General features: G+C 39.7%; 1 protein-coding gene and 1 long non-coding RNA gene across 2 annotated transcripts; one reads left to right on the top strand and one right to left on the bottom strand.

Annotated features, from left to right (window-relative positions):
* Positions 1-3817: 3817 nt before the first annotated feature.
* On the bottom strand, positions 3818-6501 carry LOC121704013. Its single transcript, XR_006030207.1, has 4 exons — positions 6460-6501; positions 4745-4795; positions 4578-4628; positions 3818-4357 (listed from the first exon to the last, which is right to left on the bottom strand). It is a non-coding gene; the product is annotated as an uncharacterized LOC121704013 (long non-coding RNA).
* A 214-nt stretch (positions 6502-6715) lies between these two features.
* Positions 6716-10675, top strand: LOC121688574 (BEN domain-containing protein 5-like). The gene is made up of 10 exons (XM_042068253.1): positions 6716-6736; positions 8028-8105; positions 8248-8325; positions 8461-8538; positions 8628-8654; positions 8906-8932; positions 9079-9152; positions 9246-9361; positions 9576-9655; positions 9953-10675. The coding sequence occupies exons 1-10, from the start codon at positions 6716-6718 to the stop codon at positions 10187-10189; spliced, it is 816 nt and encodes a 271-aa protein (XP_041924187.1). The 3' UTR covers positions 10190-10675.
* The last annotated feature ends 7695 nt before the right edge of the window (positions 10676-18370 follow it).

Here is an 18370-nt window from a genome sequence, read left to right as displayed (position 1 = left end):
TGCAACTGAAGTCGGGTCACCTATGTAAAAGAAACGTCCAACAGAACACAGCCACAGCCCTGTCAGTTGTCTACTCACACCCAGCAGCACAGAGTGCATATAATCTGGGATGAAGCGTGGAAGATTTATCAAGGGAGATGGGCCTTTAACTCCCTTGCAGCTTGAATTGTCATCTAAGGCGCGTTTCATGTGATGTAGCATTTGTTTTTCCTTTCTTTCTGGATGACTGACTTCAGACAAAGGATATTTGATTTGGCCTGATACCTGCTGTCCTGGATGTAGACACCAACTGCACCCAAAATATCAGTTGAACTGTGTTGTGTTTTGTATTAAAGGTCTTGCCACTGAGTCCACAATGCAACACAAGTCTATAATTTTGGAGGTAACCCAATCATGAGATTTTTTCATCCACTTAACACCTCTCTCAGATAGAATTTTTGCATCCTCAACAAAATGATTTATATAACTGCACATTTTTGGATGCCCCTTGCCAAACCAGGGAGCAGCTAGTGCCATGTTTTCCCCCCTCTCTTTGGGTGGAAATCATTTATTATGACCGCCACGCAGCGAAGCGGCGGTCATATAGGTTTAGTCAGATTTTTTTTTTTTTTTTTCTTTTTCTTTTTCGCATGCCCAAATTTCCGTCAATGATTCCCGGGACACTGAAAGACCGGGGTACACGAAACTTGGTGGACATGTAACCCCACATGGATAGCATGGAACCATCGTTTTTCGTTTTGATCTGTAGCCCCCCCGCTGAATTGGACCCCCCGAAAGGAGGGTAGGGCAGACACAGTTTTCTGTGAATATCTCGAAAACCGTAGGGTTTAGGAGGACCAGTTTTTTTTTGTATGTTGATCTCAAGGGGCCATGTCAACCCATTCCATAACCACTCATTTCATGTATAGCGCCACCTAGTTAAACACAAAAAAGTAAAAATGAGGTGGTGTAATTGAAGGTATCTGTGACCTAACATAGTCAAAACTGCACGAAATTGGAAGTGTAGGATCATTATGACACCCTCTGTATGCACGCCAAGTTTTGTGGAATTCCGTTCATGGGGGGCCACACAATAAATTAATTTATGTTACTATACACCAACTGGCCTGTAGGTGGCCGGAGACAGTTTTCTGTGAATATCTCGAGAACCGTAGGGCCTAGGAGGTCCACCTTTTTTTTGTATGTTGGTCTTAAGGGGGCATGTCAACCCATCCCATTACCACTTATTTCATGTATAGCGCCACCTAGTTAAAAATTAAAAAGCAAAAAATTAGGTGTTTTCATCTCAATATCTCTGGCTGACAAGGTCAAAACTGCACGAAATTAAAAGTGTAGGATCATTATGACACCCTCTGAATGCATGCCAAGTTTTGTGTACTTTCGTTCATGGGGGGCCTTACAATAAAATAATTTATGTGTACATTTAGTGACGTACACCAACAAGGATTCCCGGGACACTGAAAGACCGGGGTACACAAAACTTGGTGGGCATGTACCCCCACATGGATAGCATGGAACCGTCATTTTTCGTTTTCATCTGCAGCCCCCCCGCTGGACTGGACCCCCCGAAAGGAGGGTAGGGCAGACACAGTTCTCTGTGAATCTTTTATGGTATGTTGGTCTCAAGGGCCCACATCAACCTGGCTCATAATCACTCATTTGTGATTTGCCCCCCCCCGGTAAAAAATGAAAATCAGTAGGATTAAAAGAAAGCCAAAATAAATATTCATCATCATCATCATGGCTGCATTTTCAGTATTGGCGAGAAGTAGTCGTTTGTCCACTAGATGGCGCATCGTTGCAGTGAGACGTAATTTTGTTGGAAGTTAAAAGTGGGTTGGAAAAAACAATGGACGCTTCATACAAGGACTGTAATTTACCGCAGCGAACATCTAATAAGGATAGGACGATGTTCACATGAAGTGTAATTTCCATTTCTTCTTGAAGCCAAAATAAATCTGAGGATGTTTATCGGACATGCTTGGTTTTTACTGCAGGTACGTTAATCTTGTAATATCAATAAGGACCTAGGTAATGTTACCGTTAGCGTTGGTTGAGTGATGGAGGCATTTGATTTATTGCATTTGTAGAAAACTATAAATGCGGTTATACCAAGCAAATGTATAGCAGCACTGTTTGTATCTTTCGACTGTCATTTATTGCACGTGCTACAAAATCATTCTGTGCAATGGAAGATTTACCAACGTTACACCGGTCTGATACAGTTTTGCCTATACATGCGTGAGACTGAGACGCCTGTTTATTTTGTTTTAAGTGCGTGCAGGGTAGGGGAATCGATGTGCTTTGATTACAGCTTGGTAGTTGTAGTCTGTGAAATTAAAAAGCACGTGTGTGTGAAGTATCCAAACAATGACACCTTCATTTCATTATGGCTGCTTTAGCAAAACACCTTAAGCTACTGTGTAGTGGGTCCCATTTAGAAGTGTCTACTTCATTCGCGCTTTCCTTGACTCATGGAGCTGCGTGAATGTTATTACAACTTTTCGCCACGATATGACAGTTTAAGTCCGCTTGATACTGTAAGGCGTAAGCCATTGGTTTCCAAAGGAGATTTTATTTGTGTCGCCAGCATAGCCTATTGACAATTTATGTTGTAAATAGGCCTACGTTATAATCCTACCTGTAGCTTAGGGAAGCTAACAGCTTTCTATTAGGATCTAGTTTGTTAGTTACCGTTTTGTCATAACTCCCTGATGCATTTTTGCATTTAGAATAGCCAGAGCGTGTATATCTCAATCGGAAAATTAAACAATATCGGGTGCCTATGGACTAGGAGCCTGATCTGCCCGCTATTTATTTTTTGATTTCTTAAAAGATTGAGCTTGGTCTGATGAAAGCCAGACTAGCCATGGACCTCAGTTAAACAATGCAAGGGAACATGAATCAGCCTATATTTGCACGAACAATAACGGACAAAAGCTCTTCAACTTTGGCCCGTTAAAATGTGTATGAACAGTCTAGCGATGCATTTCATCAAGGCCCATTTGGACATGTCAGTTATTTGCACCACTGGTTAGATGTAAAACAGCATTTCGTTTCAGACTAGGCTACTGTTACTTAATTTGTGCATTAACAATAACGTTTCAGACTACTGTTACTTAGTTTGTGCATTGACAATAAAGTATTACATGAACTAAAGATGACTAAAATCTTATGTAGAAGAAGAAACATTCACAAAAAATCCATCCATCCAAAAATGACCTTTGTTTTTGATAGCTGTTGAAAACGGCATGGAACTGACAGAGATGTTTTTGTTTAAAAATATATAAAAAATAAATAAATAAATAAATAACATTATGCTGATACCTTTTGCTTTTCCCAAATACAATGTAGCCTACAGGTGTAAGTGACCTTTCATCAATCCAGTTGCAATGGATGAACTGTGATGAACTGCCCTACTTGTGATTGTTTAGAGATTTTAAAGGTTTTATAACAATTCTACATCTTCTTTGGCTATTCTACAATCTATTCACCTTTTCAGCACCAGTAGGGTACTTTCTGTGCAGCCGCACACACACACTCAGGCATGCCAAACAAGCATACACAAAAGTTTCAAGAGTGGGGGATGGAGTAAAATATGGAGACAAATTGAAGTGTGATTTATTTTCGCGGAACAGATGTACAGGACTGAGCGGCGGTCATATTTTGTACCGCTATGCGGTACATCTAGTTAATATATGGATTGGCCAGATTGAAAAAGGAGATGAATTAAAAACCGGACAACCATCTGTGTTAAAAATGTAGGAAAAATGTTGTTCGTCGTGGAGAATTTGACCAGGGCTTGATAATTTGCTGTACATTTCACCATCTAAAATATCTGAAATTGACCCATTTTTGTTTCTGAATTTTCTGTAATTTAGCATGTCGGTGTGATCCAATTGTTCAAGAATGCAGCGCATTTGTGGAGCCAGGGGGACAGTAATGAAAAAAAATTCTCCTTGAGATCTTTAGTGTTAAATTTGTTGTTACATTGTGGACAATTTGCAGTGTTTCTGGAATTTACAATACCAATGTACGAATTGCAAAAGGGACAATTAAAATGAAAATTAAGCATGTCTGTAATTTTTCCGAAAACTTTTTGAAATAGGTGCTTTGAACTGTTAAGTACATTAATTCCAAATAATACATTTATAAGTTGCAAGAGGTCAACGATAGCAACTCCAGTAAGTGAATGCCTCATTGCAAATGACAGGATCAACAGGAGAGCCTCAGCTTTTGTTATATTAACAAAGTCACACAATGGCCTGCCTAATGTTGGTGAACTTCCATAGATGTGAAATGGATCCTTTTCAAATTCTGCTCTTGTTGCCTCACTGCTGGTGTCACTGCTGCTGGCCTAGATAGATAGATAGATAGATAACATTACTCTTGGTTGATGCTTTTATCCAAAGCAACTTACAATTGTTTATTTACAGAGTATTAGTTACAGTCCCTGGAGCAATGTGGTTTAAAGTGCCTTGCTCAAGGATGGAGGTGGAGGGAGAGGTAAGGGTGGGATTCAAACCTAACCATTAGGCCACATTTGCCCGACAGACAGATAGATAGATAGGACTTACTTCTGGTGTCGCGTCATAGTCTGTGTCATAACTGCCATCTTCTTCAAATTCCTGTCAACAGTAGATAACATTCCATTAATTCAAATGAAGTGGTTAGATTAGTGTAACTGATACATCTCTGTTTTTTTTTTTTACTCTGAAGAGCATTTCAGGTATACGGGACTTACTTCTGGTGTCGTGTCATTGTCTGTGTCATAACTGCCATCTTGTTCAAATTCCTGTCAACGGTAGATAACATTCCATTAATTCAAATGAAGTGGTTAGATTAGTGTAACTGATACATCTCTGTTTTTTGTTTTGTTTTTTTTTACTCCGAAGAGCATTTCAGGTATACGGGACTTACTTCTGGTGTCGTGCCATTGTCTGTGTCATAACTGCCATCTTGTTCAAATTCCTGTCAACAGTAGATAACATTCCATTAATTCAAATGAAGTGGTTAGATTGTGATGTTTTGTTTTGTTCCCGGCACCCCAGTTGAATAGAGAAGCTTGCTAGGGAATGAACATAGCCTACTTTTCCTGTATGAAGATGGATGATAATAATAATAATAACTAGAAAAGCATTTCCTGAAGGAAATACAGTGCATGAAAATGCAAAAAATATGATGTCAAATATCATACAGAGTAAAAACAAACTATATTGGTTGCTAGGTAGATGAGGTTTAATATAGTTGGCATGACTGAACAGTTAAATAGGTGGATAGTTTATATAGGTAAATGATTTACTTGGTAGATAAGGTTTAATATAGTTGGAATGATTGAACGGTTAAATAGGTGGATAATTTAAATAGTTAAATTATTTAGGTAGATAATTGACGATAACTGACAGTTGGAATGGCCCTAATGTTTGCTAGCAGTTATGCTACTATGTTATCAAAGATAATAATGTTAACCAAGTTTTTTTGCTAAAAATGCTAATTAGCATGCTAGCATGCTAACTATGTTACTTAGCTAACTTAGCTAATCATTTTTAACAGTTTTGCTAAAAATGCTAACTAGCATGCTAACATGCTAGCATGCTAACTATGCTAACCACGTTACTTAGCTAATCATTTTTAATAGTTTTGCTAAAAATGCTAACTAGCATGCTAACACGCTAGCATGCTAACTATGCTAACCACGTTACTTAGCTAACTTAGCTAATCATTTTTAGCAGTTTTGCTAAAAATGCTAACTAGCATGCTAACTATGCTAACCATGCTAACTAGCTACAGTGGGTAGGAGTCATAGTTGATGATAAGTAACAGTTACAATGGCTGAACAGTTAAAAAGTTCAGTAGTTTAAAGGGTTAAATTGTTTAACAGTGAAATATTGTAGTGAGTACTTTTATTTTGAAACAGTTTTAGGCAGAGGAAGCAGTTGAACAGGATGTGTAGTCTTAATAGGGCCAGTTTGTATGCTTAAAGCCTGAGACTGGCAGTTGATCCAGGTGGCCCAAACACCTGCCATAGGATTCTAATTGCTTAACGGCCGTATTGTGATGTCATAATCATAATGTTAAGTCAATGGGGAAATTTTGATTAGTTTTTAATTAATAGTTTAAAAAGTATAAAAGTTACAAAGCTGAAAAATACATAGCACCCATGTCCTAAGTAAGACCTACGTGACATAGTTTGAATGAAGTTTCTACGTTAAACGGTTGAAGCTGCATTAAGTGCGTTAGAAGAAGAATAAGAATCAGAAGAATAAGAAGCCTAGGAAGAACAGTACAGTGCATTTTCATGCACTGTAATAATAAATTTTATTTGTAGTGCCTTTCAAGGTACCCAAGGACACTTTACAGTATAGAATGCCATTCATACAGTACAGGCTGGCCATGCCATAAGACTGGATGACAACTACTGACTAGTGTTGTGTAGGCCTATCTATGCACAGGACTTACTTCTGTTCTAGCATCATTGTGACTGTCATCATCCTCAAATTCCTGTCAGTAAAATCAGTGGATAACAATTAGGCCCAATTCAATTGATGTGAATGATATCAAAAGAACATGGACAAATATGTGTACAGTCAACCTACATTTGACTGGGCGCCACTTAATTCCATGTCCTCTTGCCAATGTTGTGAATGATGTCTTCAGGATTTTTGAAGTTAGTGTAACAGTGATTTAGGCGTACTTTACATTTCTACAGTACCAGATGACTGAGGAGCATTTTCAGGTACACAGGACTTACTTCTGGTGTAGCATTATCAAAGTAACTGCCATTTTCTTCAAATTCCTCTGCGTCAGTCAATTCCATGTCTTCTGGGCATGTTTGCAAACTGTTTCCCTGCGAACTGTTTCCCTGTAAAGCAAGACAAGTAAGGCAAAGACCAAAACATAGGTCTATCTATGGGCCCTATACAAACAAACTGTGAAGTGTGTTACCAAAAAGGTGTGTTTAGAGTTAAATTTAGAGTGTAGCTAATTTTTATACATAGCCTATGTCATATTGCAATTACTCAAATGCAGCACAATTAGGGTCATCAGAAAGTCATCTGCACTTAGGCCTACCTTGGTCTGGTCTGTAGAGTCCTTCCTTTTTGTCTGTCTCCACCTCGAATTCCTGGGGATGGAGGACCCCCTCTGTGGCTCCAAAAACTTTTTGTACCCACTCTTAGTTGCGGTCATTTCTAGGATAGAAATACAAAAAATTAAACAGGAAATATGCCTACATTGCTTCCATAAAGTCTATGGGTTTGGACTTTTGGAATAACAGTGCATTTTCATGCACTATAATAAGAAGAAATCGGATAACAGTAGATTGCATTTTCATGCACTCTAATAATAATAACAATAACATTTTTCATTGGTGATAATAGGCTAAAATGTTTTTGATTTGGTTCACTGACCGAACGCGTTCAAAACTCCAGTTCTGTAAGCACGCGCTTCTAAAACTATTATTATTCTGAACGTTCTATCAGAAACGGTTACAGTTAAAACTCCGCTACAGCAACAACTCCGGTGCCGTCACCTCGGCTCATTATCTTTTCAAAATGTTTGCCTATGTAAGGTTTTTAGAAGACAACTATAGGACAATTGTCCCAACGACCTCCATCAAAGATTTTGTGTTCAACAAAGTCAACCCCAAAAGTACGTGGTGGGTGCTGTGTACCAATGGGGCGTACTACCAAGCCCAGATACTGCTAATATCTGGTGAGTAATAAAGTTGGTTGGTAATACTGTAACAAAGTCTTTCTGTAGCCAATTACAAATGATCAAAGCTAGGCCTATAGCCTACTACGTTACATCAGTCAAAACGTCCACAATAGTGGACATAACTTCATCCGAGATTTTGTTCCGTAAATATAATGGCGCAGCTAGCTATCCAAGCCATTTTAGGAATGGACCAATATAGCTAGAGCTACAGTTTGTCGCGTTATACCATGTCAGCTAGTTAGTGTCTGCTAATTGTAATGTAATGTAATAGAATTGGCCTCTTTGTACTAATCAAGCCTATGTGTCCACAGGTCAGGGACACCACCTCTACTTTTAAAAAAAAGAGCTTCCCCCCTGCAGAAGCACAGCCACACACATCTACGACTGTGGTAAGATTCCTTGTGTGTGTACTGTATGTTGCAACCAATACCCTGTAATGACTGACAAGTTGCTAAAGTGTCAGCTAAGTGTAATGTAATGTAATGTAATATAATTGGCCTCTGTGTACTAATCAAGACTATGTGTCCACAGGTCAGGGACACCGCCTCTACTTTAAAAAAAAAGAGCTTCCCCCCTGCAGAAGCACAGCCACACACATCTACGACTGTGGTAAGATTCCTTGTGTGTACTGTATGTTGCAACCAATACCCTGTAATGACTGACAAGTTGCTAAAGTGTCAGCTAAGTGTAATGTAATTTAATATAATTGGCCTCTGTGTACTAATCAAGCCTATGTGTCCACAGGTCAGGGACACCACATCTCCATTTAAAAAAAGGTGCTTCCCCCCTGCAGAAGCACAGCCACACACATCTACGACTGTGGTAAGATTCCTTGTGTGTACTGTATGTTGTCTTAATTGTCTCTCAAATTAATTTCACCTTGATTTATCGTACTATTTTTTTGTTTATAGGATTTTTTGGTCACCTCGGAGGATGAGGTAATACATTTATAGCATTAAAAATAACTTATTACTTGTACTTGTACCAATTGTAATTACAATAGACCTCCCAATCAACACCGTCTATGGTAAGATTGTGTGTGTGTGTACCTGTGTTTTTGTTTTTTTTTGGGGGGGGGGTATTGTGCATTCAACTAACTGTCACGCCTACACTCATCGAATTCATAGTCTTTATTGGCTCTCAAATTAATTTCACCTTTATTTATTGTGCTATTTTTTTTTGTTTATAGGATGTTTTGGTCACCCTGGAGGATGAGGTAAGGAAATCTGCATGTAGAAAGTGGGCTTTGAAAGCAGTTACTAGAATCAACTTTATGTAGAATCAACTTTTTCATACCCTTATAGCATTAAAAATAACTTGTCCTTAAAGTAATTGCAATTACAATAGACCTTTTACATTCAGTTTTCAGATAGATACGAGGAGGCTCTTAAGGCCAATAAAGCCTTAAAACTGGAAAATGCACGCCTTCGGCAGAGGTACAAACATATTTTTCATATCCAACCACAACTTTCTGAGAAATGGTAGCAATTGGTTTGGGTTGGTTTAAATTGACATGATTTTCTTTTTAGGTGCAGTGAGCTGGAGAGGAAACTCGCCAAGAAGGACGAAGAGACGTGCAGGCTGTACAGTGCCATTCGGGACGTACATGCCTGCACGTCTCAAATCTTAGGAGGAGGTAGTGAGGGTGAGTGAAAACGTATTGGATAAAGACAAACACAAAAGTGCAGAAATACCCAATACAGCACTCAAGTTCATAATGTTGATTGCATACTGATTAACAGTCAGAGATGCTCTGGCTGATAATGCCCCTCTCATTTTTGACTGTATAGACCAATTAGAATTGAAGGAATAATGTGAATCGGCCTAAAAGCTGTATTTATTTTCATTATCCTCCACAGCCTCAACACCACGTCCTACTCCTCGGCCACATGCCCCTCAGCCATCGGAGGCTCTGCCCCCAGCTGCAGAGGATGGCAAGGTACATTCAAATCAAATTCACTTGAAACTGTTATCCAACTTAAAGTAGTCTGTGCAATAATGGTTGTCAAAAAAATACTGTCAGTTGTTTCAAAATTGATATTTCCAGGGGACAACACATTTTTGCCGTTACACAACCTGTACACTGACTCCTTGTACCACTAGCTAGTGATGGGAATTGATACGATTTCAATTATTCATATTCCATTTTCAATTCAACATGAACCTGCTTTCAATTCTCATCCCTATCTGTGACATAATGATCAAAGACGTTCACTCAGACCTAATGTCTTTCCAGGTTAATATTGGTGCAGGGGTCTTGCTCGAAGCGGGAGTCTGGGACTGGCTCAAGGCCTCAAAGTCAGACTCCCGCTTCTGCAAGGACCTGGCGGTGGCAGTGTGGGGGTCTGAGGTGCTCAGAGGCAGGTCCACAGAGGGGAGGGTGTGCAACCGCCTGAAAACGGCCGGGGCGGTTGCCAAACCTCCCCTCACCCCCAACAAATACAAAGCCGTGAAAGGTTGGTCTAAGTTATGAGCTCATGGATTTCTTCATGTTACGATCACAATAAATTCAACATTGAGGCAACATTTTTTTGTATTGCAAGTTTTCAACAGCCATTTACTTTAAACATGATCGAAGCATCACATTAGTATTCAGTGACTGTCTGCACTTTGGCCTGTCCCAAAGGCCACATCTTACGTAAGATGTGTTTATACGTATTTTATACACTCCATGGTTTATACTCATTGAAAGAACATGAAGGGAAGGGAAACGAGGCGCTTGTGACTTTATGGGAGCAGTTTGTGGTGGGTTATCAGCTGTTAGCTGTCAGACGGTCAGCTGTTGTGTGACCGACCACTGGGCGGCTGAGCTGCCCAAATCGGTCGTAAAGATGGCGGCGTAAAGCTACAGTGACGTCATGAGACACAAACGAATAGAGAGCCGAAGTCACGCCCTTCTACATCTTTCAAAAAAATATGAACGGGAGTTAACGGAGAGATAACAATTATTTTTTGGTCCAATGTGCCAATGAGAAAACAGGAGTCATTATTTTGCTGAGTGAACTGTGTGGTTGTTTCTCAACGGTCTTTGTTTAGTTTAATGGCCTAGGACTAAACTTAGTGCTACAGTGATACGGAAAGGAGACGAAATCACCAGAGTGGGGTGTTTTGGTTGTGCAGTATTTGAAAAGTGGGATAGGGTTTCCACCTATGTTTTTTTGTTGACTTGGTCAACTGGGAATTTAACGAAAGATCGTTAAAAGTGTGAGTGAGACATTAATTTGTATCATTGTCCAGCCGTTTTGGGAGAAAAGAAACAGTCTGAGTTAAGTGGAACTGACACTGGTGAAATGTATTGTTGTGGCATCATGCTGTGAGTAAAATAACTTACCAAGTGTCAGGTTACGGAGCGAAAGAGATAGAGTGTGTATGAGTGTGAGTGTGGAAAAAAATAAATAAGAGATAGACAACTTGTGAACAATTGAGAGGCGAACAAATTACTAACCAAATTTTCAAAGTGCAAAGTCACTATATCACTACCACATCACGGGAAAATATAAAAAAATATATTTAAAAGGATCACGTCACTGCACGAAACACATAGTACAATTTAATATTTAATATTAGCACAATCTAGATATGACAAAATGTCCTTTTTAGTCTTTGTCATATTTAGTCATTCAAATATCATTTTTGTTAGTCAAGTTTTATTCGACTAAAAGTCTCGTCATTTTAGTCTAGTTTTAGTCAAAAGAAAACTAAAGGTATCTTACAGTAGTCTTAGTCAGTTTTAGTCAACACATTTTAGTCTTTTTTTTATAACAAATTATTTCTGATTACCATTTGAGTCAAATAGTGTTTCACACATCTCAATTTTCCAACAATATTGTGTGTCCACAGGGCTACTCGTCTGTTATAATTACTCATTCTGATTTTTTGTCAGTCAGTATGTTTACATGCACAGGTAAGTCGAGCTACAGTTATAGCTCGGCTGGGATTTGACCATAGACAGTAAAAGATTTGATGGGACCACTGTCATATTCGTAGACCAGTGTTTCTCAAAGTGTGGTCCGGGGATCACTGGTGGTCCGCAAGCTATCCCAAGTAGTCCGCGAGCAGACGTGGTAAAATATAATATAGATGAGTTGTTTGCAATATTGAACCAACTTGTATGTAAAAACAGTTCTGCAACACTGTCTATGTAAGATATGCCAGTTTAAATCATACAGTATGAATCCACACAATAAGCAAAGTGCAAAGACAATAAGCAAGGTGGTTCAGTGAGTAGGCCTATTGTGTAGACTAATTATAGGCTACTGTTGAAGTAGGTCTAATCTTTTTTTTTTTTAGCTAGGGTTAGTTAAGTGGTCCTGAAACTGAAAAAGTTTGAGAAACACTGTCATAGGCCAAAGTATTAATGTTTTACTCCGCCTGGCTAGATGGCGATATGGGCCCAAACACAACACATTCCCCAAACAGACTCTCCATCTTAGCCATAGCTAACTTGCTAGCGAACTTTCCATATTACCTTACTTGCTAGCAAACTTTGCATCATCAGTCTAACTAGTTAATTAGTTGACATTACATGATTTTCGTAATCACACATTTTCGTATGGACATTCTGGGGGATGTTAATTTGTATGAGAGAAGCTTCAACTTCTGGGTGTTCTTGTTCCATGTAGTTTTGTGTTGCAGCCACAGGGTTGCAGCAACAGCACGTAGACTAGCCTACAGGAAAGCTGTTGCGTATGAACTCATTCGAAATATTTTGAAAACATAACAGCTAGATATTCTGTCTTCTCATTTTGTAGACGAAAATGAAGAGAGATTTTATCTTAGTTTTTATTTCATGCAAAACATTTTAGTCTCGTCTTTTTTCGTCAACAATAATGCATCTTAAGATAGTCTTAGTCAGTGTTTCAGGACATTACTGCCGTCTCGTCATTGTCTCGTCTTAGTCATGAAAAAAAAAAGGTCGTTGACGAACATATTTCCTCTCGTCTCGTCTGACGAAATTAACACTATAACAGTATGTAATGTACAGTCTATGGACGAATACAACTTACCTGATGTGTTTAATCCTCTGACTCATGGTATTTTCTTCGGCAAGGAAAGCCCAATTAGGCCATCCTTAAAAATATTTTCGTTTGCCGTAACCCGACCGACCCTGTCAATTTAGAACCGACCCAAATATTTATTTTTTTCCCCTTTTAGTCCGACCGACTTGCTGGTTGTAAACTTGCGTTAATACTGACCGATTGTTTTTTTTACTCTAAACAACCAATACAAATGCAATAAAATAATATTTCTTTTAGTAGGCCCAAGTATTGTGAATATAAATTGCCTACATGCAAACGTGGCTCACTTAAATAAAACCCTGTGGCGTCATCTCTACACCATTGGTTTTACGCATGTCACACTATGGCCTACGCTTCGTTTCATTCACACAAACTGATAATGCTTTTACTTGGCATGAAGTTCTGGAAGAACTGTGGCCAGATCTTTTCTCATCCCTTCTCCCCCCGTAGTCTAACGGTGACCGTGTCGGAGTATAGAAATTGGTTGTGGTCTATTTAGCATTTCTCAAAATATGGGTCCGCAACATGGAGAATACTGGTCCGCGGAGTGAAATTTGGCCCGGTGCTTCATTTGATAATTTGCTGCGCAGTTGATCAAGAAACCGCGGATCGACGAAAAAATAAAACAAACGTTTCTGCTATCGATGTCATTAAACATGGAGCCCTACAATTAAGTGGTGGTATGAGCATTCATTCAATGCGCGTCTGCGTGAGAGAAACTGAAACTAATCGATAACGTTGGTATCAAAGCTCCGCTTCAACCTGTTGGAAGGCTATTTATTTATTTAACGAACCTTAATAGAACGACGTTGTTTTTTGGAACTTCCTTAGAAACAGAGCAGAGACTGTATAATACACTGTATAGCATTGAGTATTGTAGGCCTATAGTCAAATTTCAATATAACGTAGCCAAGAGCTATTGTAGCCTTCTTTCTGGGTACATGTAGATGAGCCCTATGACCCCAAAGTCTGCCATGACCGGGCCTCAGGTCAAAGAAGTTTGAGAAAGGCTGGTCTATATAACCTGCATCAGAATGAGGTTTGCAATGGTGCGCCTGAAGGTACGGGTTGAAGACCCAGTCAGTTACGTCACGATATGCACATTTGTGTAAATTCATTCCTACGTAATCACCATGACCAAAATTGTACTTTTTTTTTTACTTTGAATCTTGATAAAAAAAAATATTGACCTACCTACCGATCCATTTTTATTTATTTTTTGGCTGTTACTGCAAACAAAAATATTTTTAAGGATGGCCTTACGACATGTTGCTGGTATGCTTGTACAATCTAGTGTGGCTGTGAATGAGCTAACGTCACTAGCGCGACTGATGGGTTTGTAGTCGTTGGAATTACGATCTTTCACAATGTTGTAATTCAATAGTTACGAAACAAACTGCAAATGTCTTTACATGAAAATTTGTCTTTAAAATTGACAAACATCATATGGGTAATTCAAGGCACAAGTCAACCGGGACCAGAAAATAATTTCTTTTTCGCCATAGACTGCCGTTCAAATTGTTTTGAAAGACAGGTCCCATGGAGGCAAACGGAAGGGGCGGGACTTCGTCTCTCTCAAAATGAACTGATTTTATTGCGCATGCGCGAACATTCTCATTGCGAGTTATGGATTATACACACTGTTGGACCAAATGCTTCAGACATGTAAGAAATAAGCAGTTTATTAACTATATTTACTGGTTTTATCAAGTGGATATGGCCAAAATAAGCATATTTAAAGGTTATTGTGAGCTAGCATAACACAGTAACATAATGGTCTGCAATGGCTAATCAATAATGCAATAAATTAGCTGTAACAGTCATACATTTCGACTTTTTTTGTTCATTTTATATGAAAACAGATGCTCTTTGTTTAACCTGGCAGTGTTTTGTGGTAAAATATGTTATAGGATTCACGATTTTAGCACTGTTAGATTCATTATGCTATACTGTTACAACTGTACCGCACTTTTTTATGGCTGCGTCAAGGTTGTAACAAAGGTACATGTCGCTGTTAAGTTAAATTATTGACAAACTATAACATATTTTTTAAATTCTGTTTCAACTTTCATGGAGTAGACATGTACGACTCTGTTCTGGTCAAATTTCATATCGCTCAAGTCTATCGTCTTTGTGTAAATCGACTTTGAATTGGAAAAATAAAAAAGTGTTACAATTGTGGCGGTTCTCCCCTACGTTCAACGGACATAGTTGTTGCTTGCTGCCGTAGTCTGCAACCCAAGCTTATGATCTTATCTTACCTTAATAATTTTCGGTGACATTTATCCATTCATCAGTAAAGCCATATATAGACATGAATTGAACAATACTAGCTAGGTAGTTAGATATTATCCTGACTGTCATCAGGGCACCAAAATAAAGTTTTTTTTTTTACATTTTGCCTGGCGAACCGAACCTCATGTGGTTATTTAGGCTAAGGTTGTTTATGCAACGGAATTTCTTATAAGATAAGAAAAGGAGAAAACCTTAAATACTTGAGGAAAAATGATAAGAAAACCGAAGTAGAATACTTAAATGTGTTTGTGCAGCCGATTTTATTTTAAGGGGGCCTTAAATCAGATTTTAAGGGAACCTGAACAAGGTGTTTTATGCAACCAGCCAGTCTCTCATGTTAACTATGTCTGAATTTCCACCACGTCTGTTTTTGAATTAACTTAGGCTACTTGTTGAAATGTCTTAGGCCTAGGCTACGGCCGACGGTGGGTCGGTGGGTTCCCCAAGCAATTTACCTCACGTAGCATTTTCATCATTCGCCTTTGATTTCGACTGACACTTCACTTCGTTCGAACTATGGTAGAGTGGACGCAGCATGGCTAGAGACACGTATGACTCATTGCGTATTAATGAGACTTCCCATAACCGTATGAATATGAATGAGAAGTCCCGTAGCACCCCGCAAGACGAAAATCATTCATTCAAGCCATTTACTCTGTTTTCTTGATCGCTCTGCCCTAGTCAAATGACATGGAAGGGTTTGTTTACTAGTAGTGCCAATGGAGAATGCTTCAGCTTTTGCCACCCGGAAGAATGTATATTGTTATTGTGACGTCATGGTAAATTCTCGTATAGATGGCTGTATTAACGATATCTCTATGCCTGCGTAAAGGGTTCTTTGTGTTTCCTCCTGCATAACTATCAGTCAGACTCTTCATCAATCTCTAATCAGGCTCTCATCTGCGCTGAGTGGCAAGCAGAGAAGAGAAATAGGATGAGTGGTTCAGACACTCCTCCGGTCTCTAATGAATGGCCCAGTTCCAAATCACTCCCTCGCACGCTCCACTCTGCCTGGCTGAGGGAATAAAACATTTATACATTAATATATCTCAGAGTGTGGCTTCTGAGATATTCAAATATCCAACACATACGCACACACACACATGCACTCACACACACACACACACACTCACACATAATCTAAGAGCATGTATTTTAGCATGTTTTTTTTCTCTCATCCTTTTGCTACAAGAGCTCAAAACCATGTAAAAACAGTGCTGCATCGAGATTGCACAAACAGCTTGTGATGGATTTGCCCACTCAGTATTTCCTGTAAGTTTCTCAGAATAAAAACTGTACACATTTAATTGTTTGTATGTGTGTGTGTGCATGCGCACATGTGTGTGTACAGTATGTGGTGCTTCTGTGTGTACATGTGTGTGTGAGTAGTTTGTTTGTTTGTTTCTGTGTGTGTGTGTGTGTGCCAGCTTATTGTGCTGGTGTTTGGTAGTCTAGGGCATGTACACAGGCTGGTGACCCAGGGACTTTGTTGAAAACAAGAGCCAAACAGTTGGTAAAGTACTGCTCAATTTCAGCCATTATAGGAAGCATGTTTATTTGGAAAAGTTTTCTGTACCCCTGAGATTGTATTGTCATACATAACAATGTGCTGATATGGTTTAATCTGTTTGATCATTTAAAACATTTGATTCCTAATGAAAATTTACTTGTAATGTGGAATTGAATAAAGTATCTAAAATGTGTGTGTGTGTGCGTGTGTGTGTGTGTTGTGCGGTGTAGAGAAAGCATGAAAATGGCTCGTGATGCGGAGCCTCCAGTGATGTATAGAGGAGGAAAACGGTGCATGCCCTTGGGTTCACACTCCATCACAACTTGAGATGGGCTGACAGCCTCAGAGCACAGATCTGAGGAGAGGGAAACTGCATTTCAATCCAGAGAAGAAATACTTAGGGATGAGAGAGAGAGCGAGAGCGAAAGAGAGAGAAAGAAAAGAGAAAGATGGAGAGAGAGAAAGATTAAGAGTTTGGCTCAATAAGTCAAATGAATGTATGTTCAAATTTAGGGAAAATAGCTCCCAGTTACTACTGGCTGTTTTCAACAACATGCTGGTAAATGTCATAACGGAAGTCAGAGCAAGGACAAGTGGTTGGAGGGGATCTTCTTCACTGAGAGGGTTAATTTCCTCTTCTTTAGGTTTTATTTACTCCTCTCCTCCAGTCTGTCCTTCAGATCATCCTTCTCTGTGTGGTTCCCTGTGCCTCCCTGCCAGCATCACACACAAAGACACACACACACACACAAATGCACGGAGCCCCCCTCAGGCAGTGCAGTGTTGGCTTGAGTGGGCAGAGGCAATGTCAGGGTCGGGTAAATGTTATCTCAGGGACCACCAGGCCTTTCTGTGGCACTGAGCCACTCCAGCACCTCGCACAGAGAGGGGTCTTTGAAGCAGCCATGCCCCCCCCCCCCCTATTACACCCTACCACACACACACACACACACATTCATACACACACAGACACACACGCACACAGACACACACGCACACACACACACACTGATCGTTGCAGCATAAAGGGACCTCCACAATGTCCCTTCCTATTAAACTTCATCTGCTAGCCCACCCCCATCCCCCTCCTCCTCCTCAGTGTTCCATAATGGCCCCTTAAGGGCTGTCACTGCTAAAGGAAGCTGGCCAAGTGGATGATGGCCACATAACAGCAGCAGCATATACAGTCTGAGGAGGGAAGGGGGGCTTGTTATAGCTCCCTTCCAACCCGACCAAGGTCACTCTCCATGTTCAGCTGTGTCTGTGTTTACCATCACCGCTACTCTTTGGCTGATTCGCTTCTAATCCACTTTTCTAATCTCAACAGTGTATGAGATTAAGAGGCTTAATATGCTAGTCTGTCAACATAACAAGCAGCAACAACGCAGGCCAGCTCACCTTTAGTATAACAACCAAACAGTATTACCACCAAAGATCTAAATATAACTTCCAAAGACAATCTCTATAACCTTCATCATGCATGTTGTTTAAGTAACACAATGTAGGAATCCATTCTCAAAGTCAAAGTCTTCAACATACTGACAGTATTTAGCGCTAAGGCTCATGAGGCTACCCACAATAACAACGCCACATAGTGCATAACCAGGCATTCTGGGCGCAAGACACACTCTTCTTTGTATTGCAAATCAGTGTAGCAGTAAAATGAGTGAGGCAAAGCCATCATTTAAAAGGGGACATCAATTTCAGCCATTTAAAGCATGTATTGGGATATATCGAGTGGTGGCTGCCGTGGGTGCAGGGGCAGCCGTGGCCTACTGGTTAGCGCTTCAGACTTGCAACCAGAGGGTTGCCGGTTCGAACCCCGACCAGT

This window comes from Alosa sapidissima, chromosome 2, assembly GCF_018492685.1.
Source record: "Alosa sapidissima isolate fAloSap1 chromosome 2, fAloSap1.pri, whole genome shotgun sequence".
In the NCBI taxonomy this organism is placed as follows: Eukaryota; Metazoa; Chordata; class Actinopteri; order Clupeiformes; family Clupeidae; genus Alosa; species Alosa sapidissima.
The sequence above is the reverse complement of the archived record's forward strand: the minus strand, read 5'-3'. Positions and strand labels throughout refer to the sequence as shown.

Excerpts from the sequence above, each read along its gene's own strand:
- LOC121688574 (XM_042068253.1), top strand. The coding sequence starts at position 6,716 with ATGACTGAGGAGCATTTTCAG. Across the intron at positions 8,106-8,247 it reads CACACACATCTACGACTGTG|GTCAGGGACACCGCCTCTAC; the intron begins GTAAGATTCCTT and ends ATGTGTCCACAG. Across the intron at positions 8,655-8,905 it reads TGGTCACCTCGGAGGATGAG|GATGTTTTGGTCACCCTGGA; the intron begins GTAATACATTTA and ends TTTTGTTTATAG.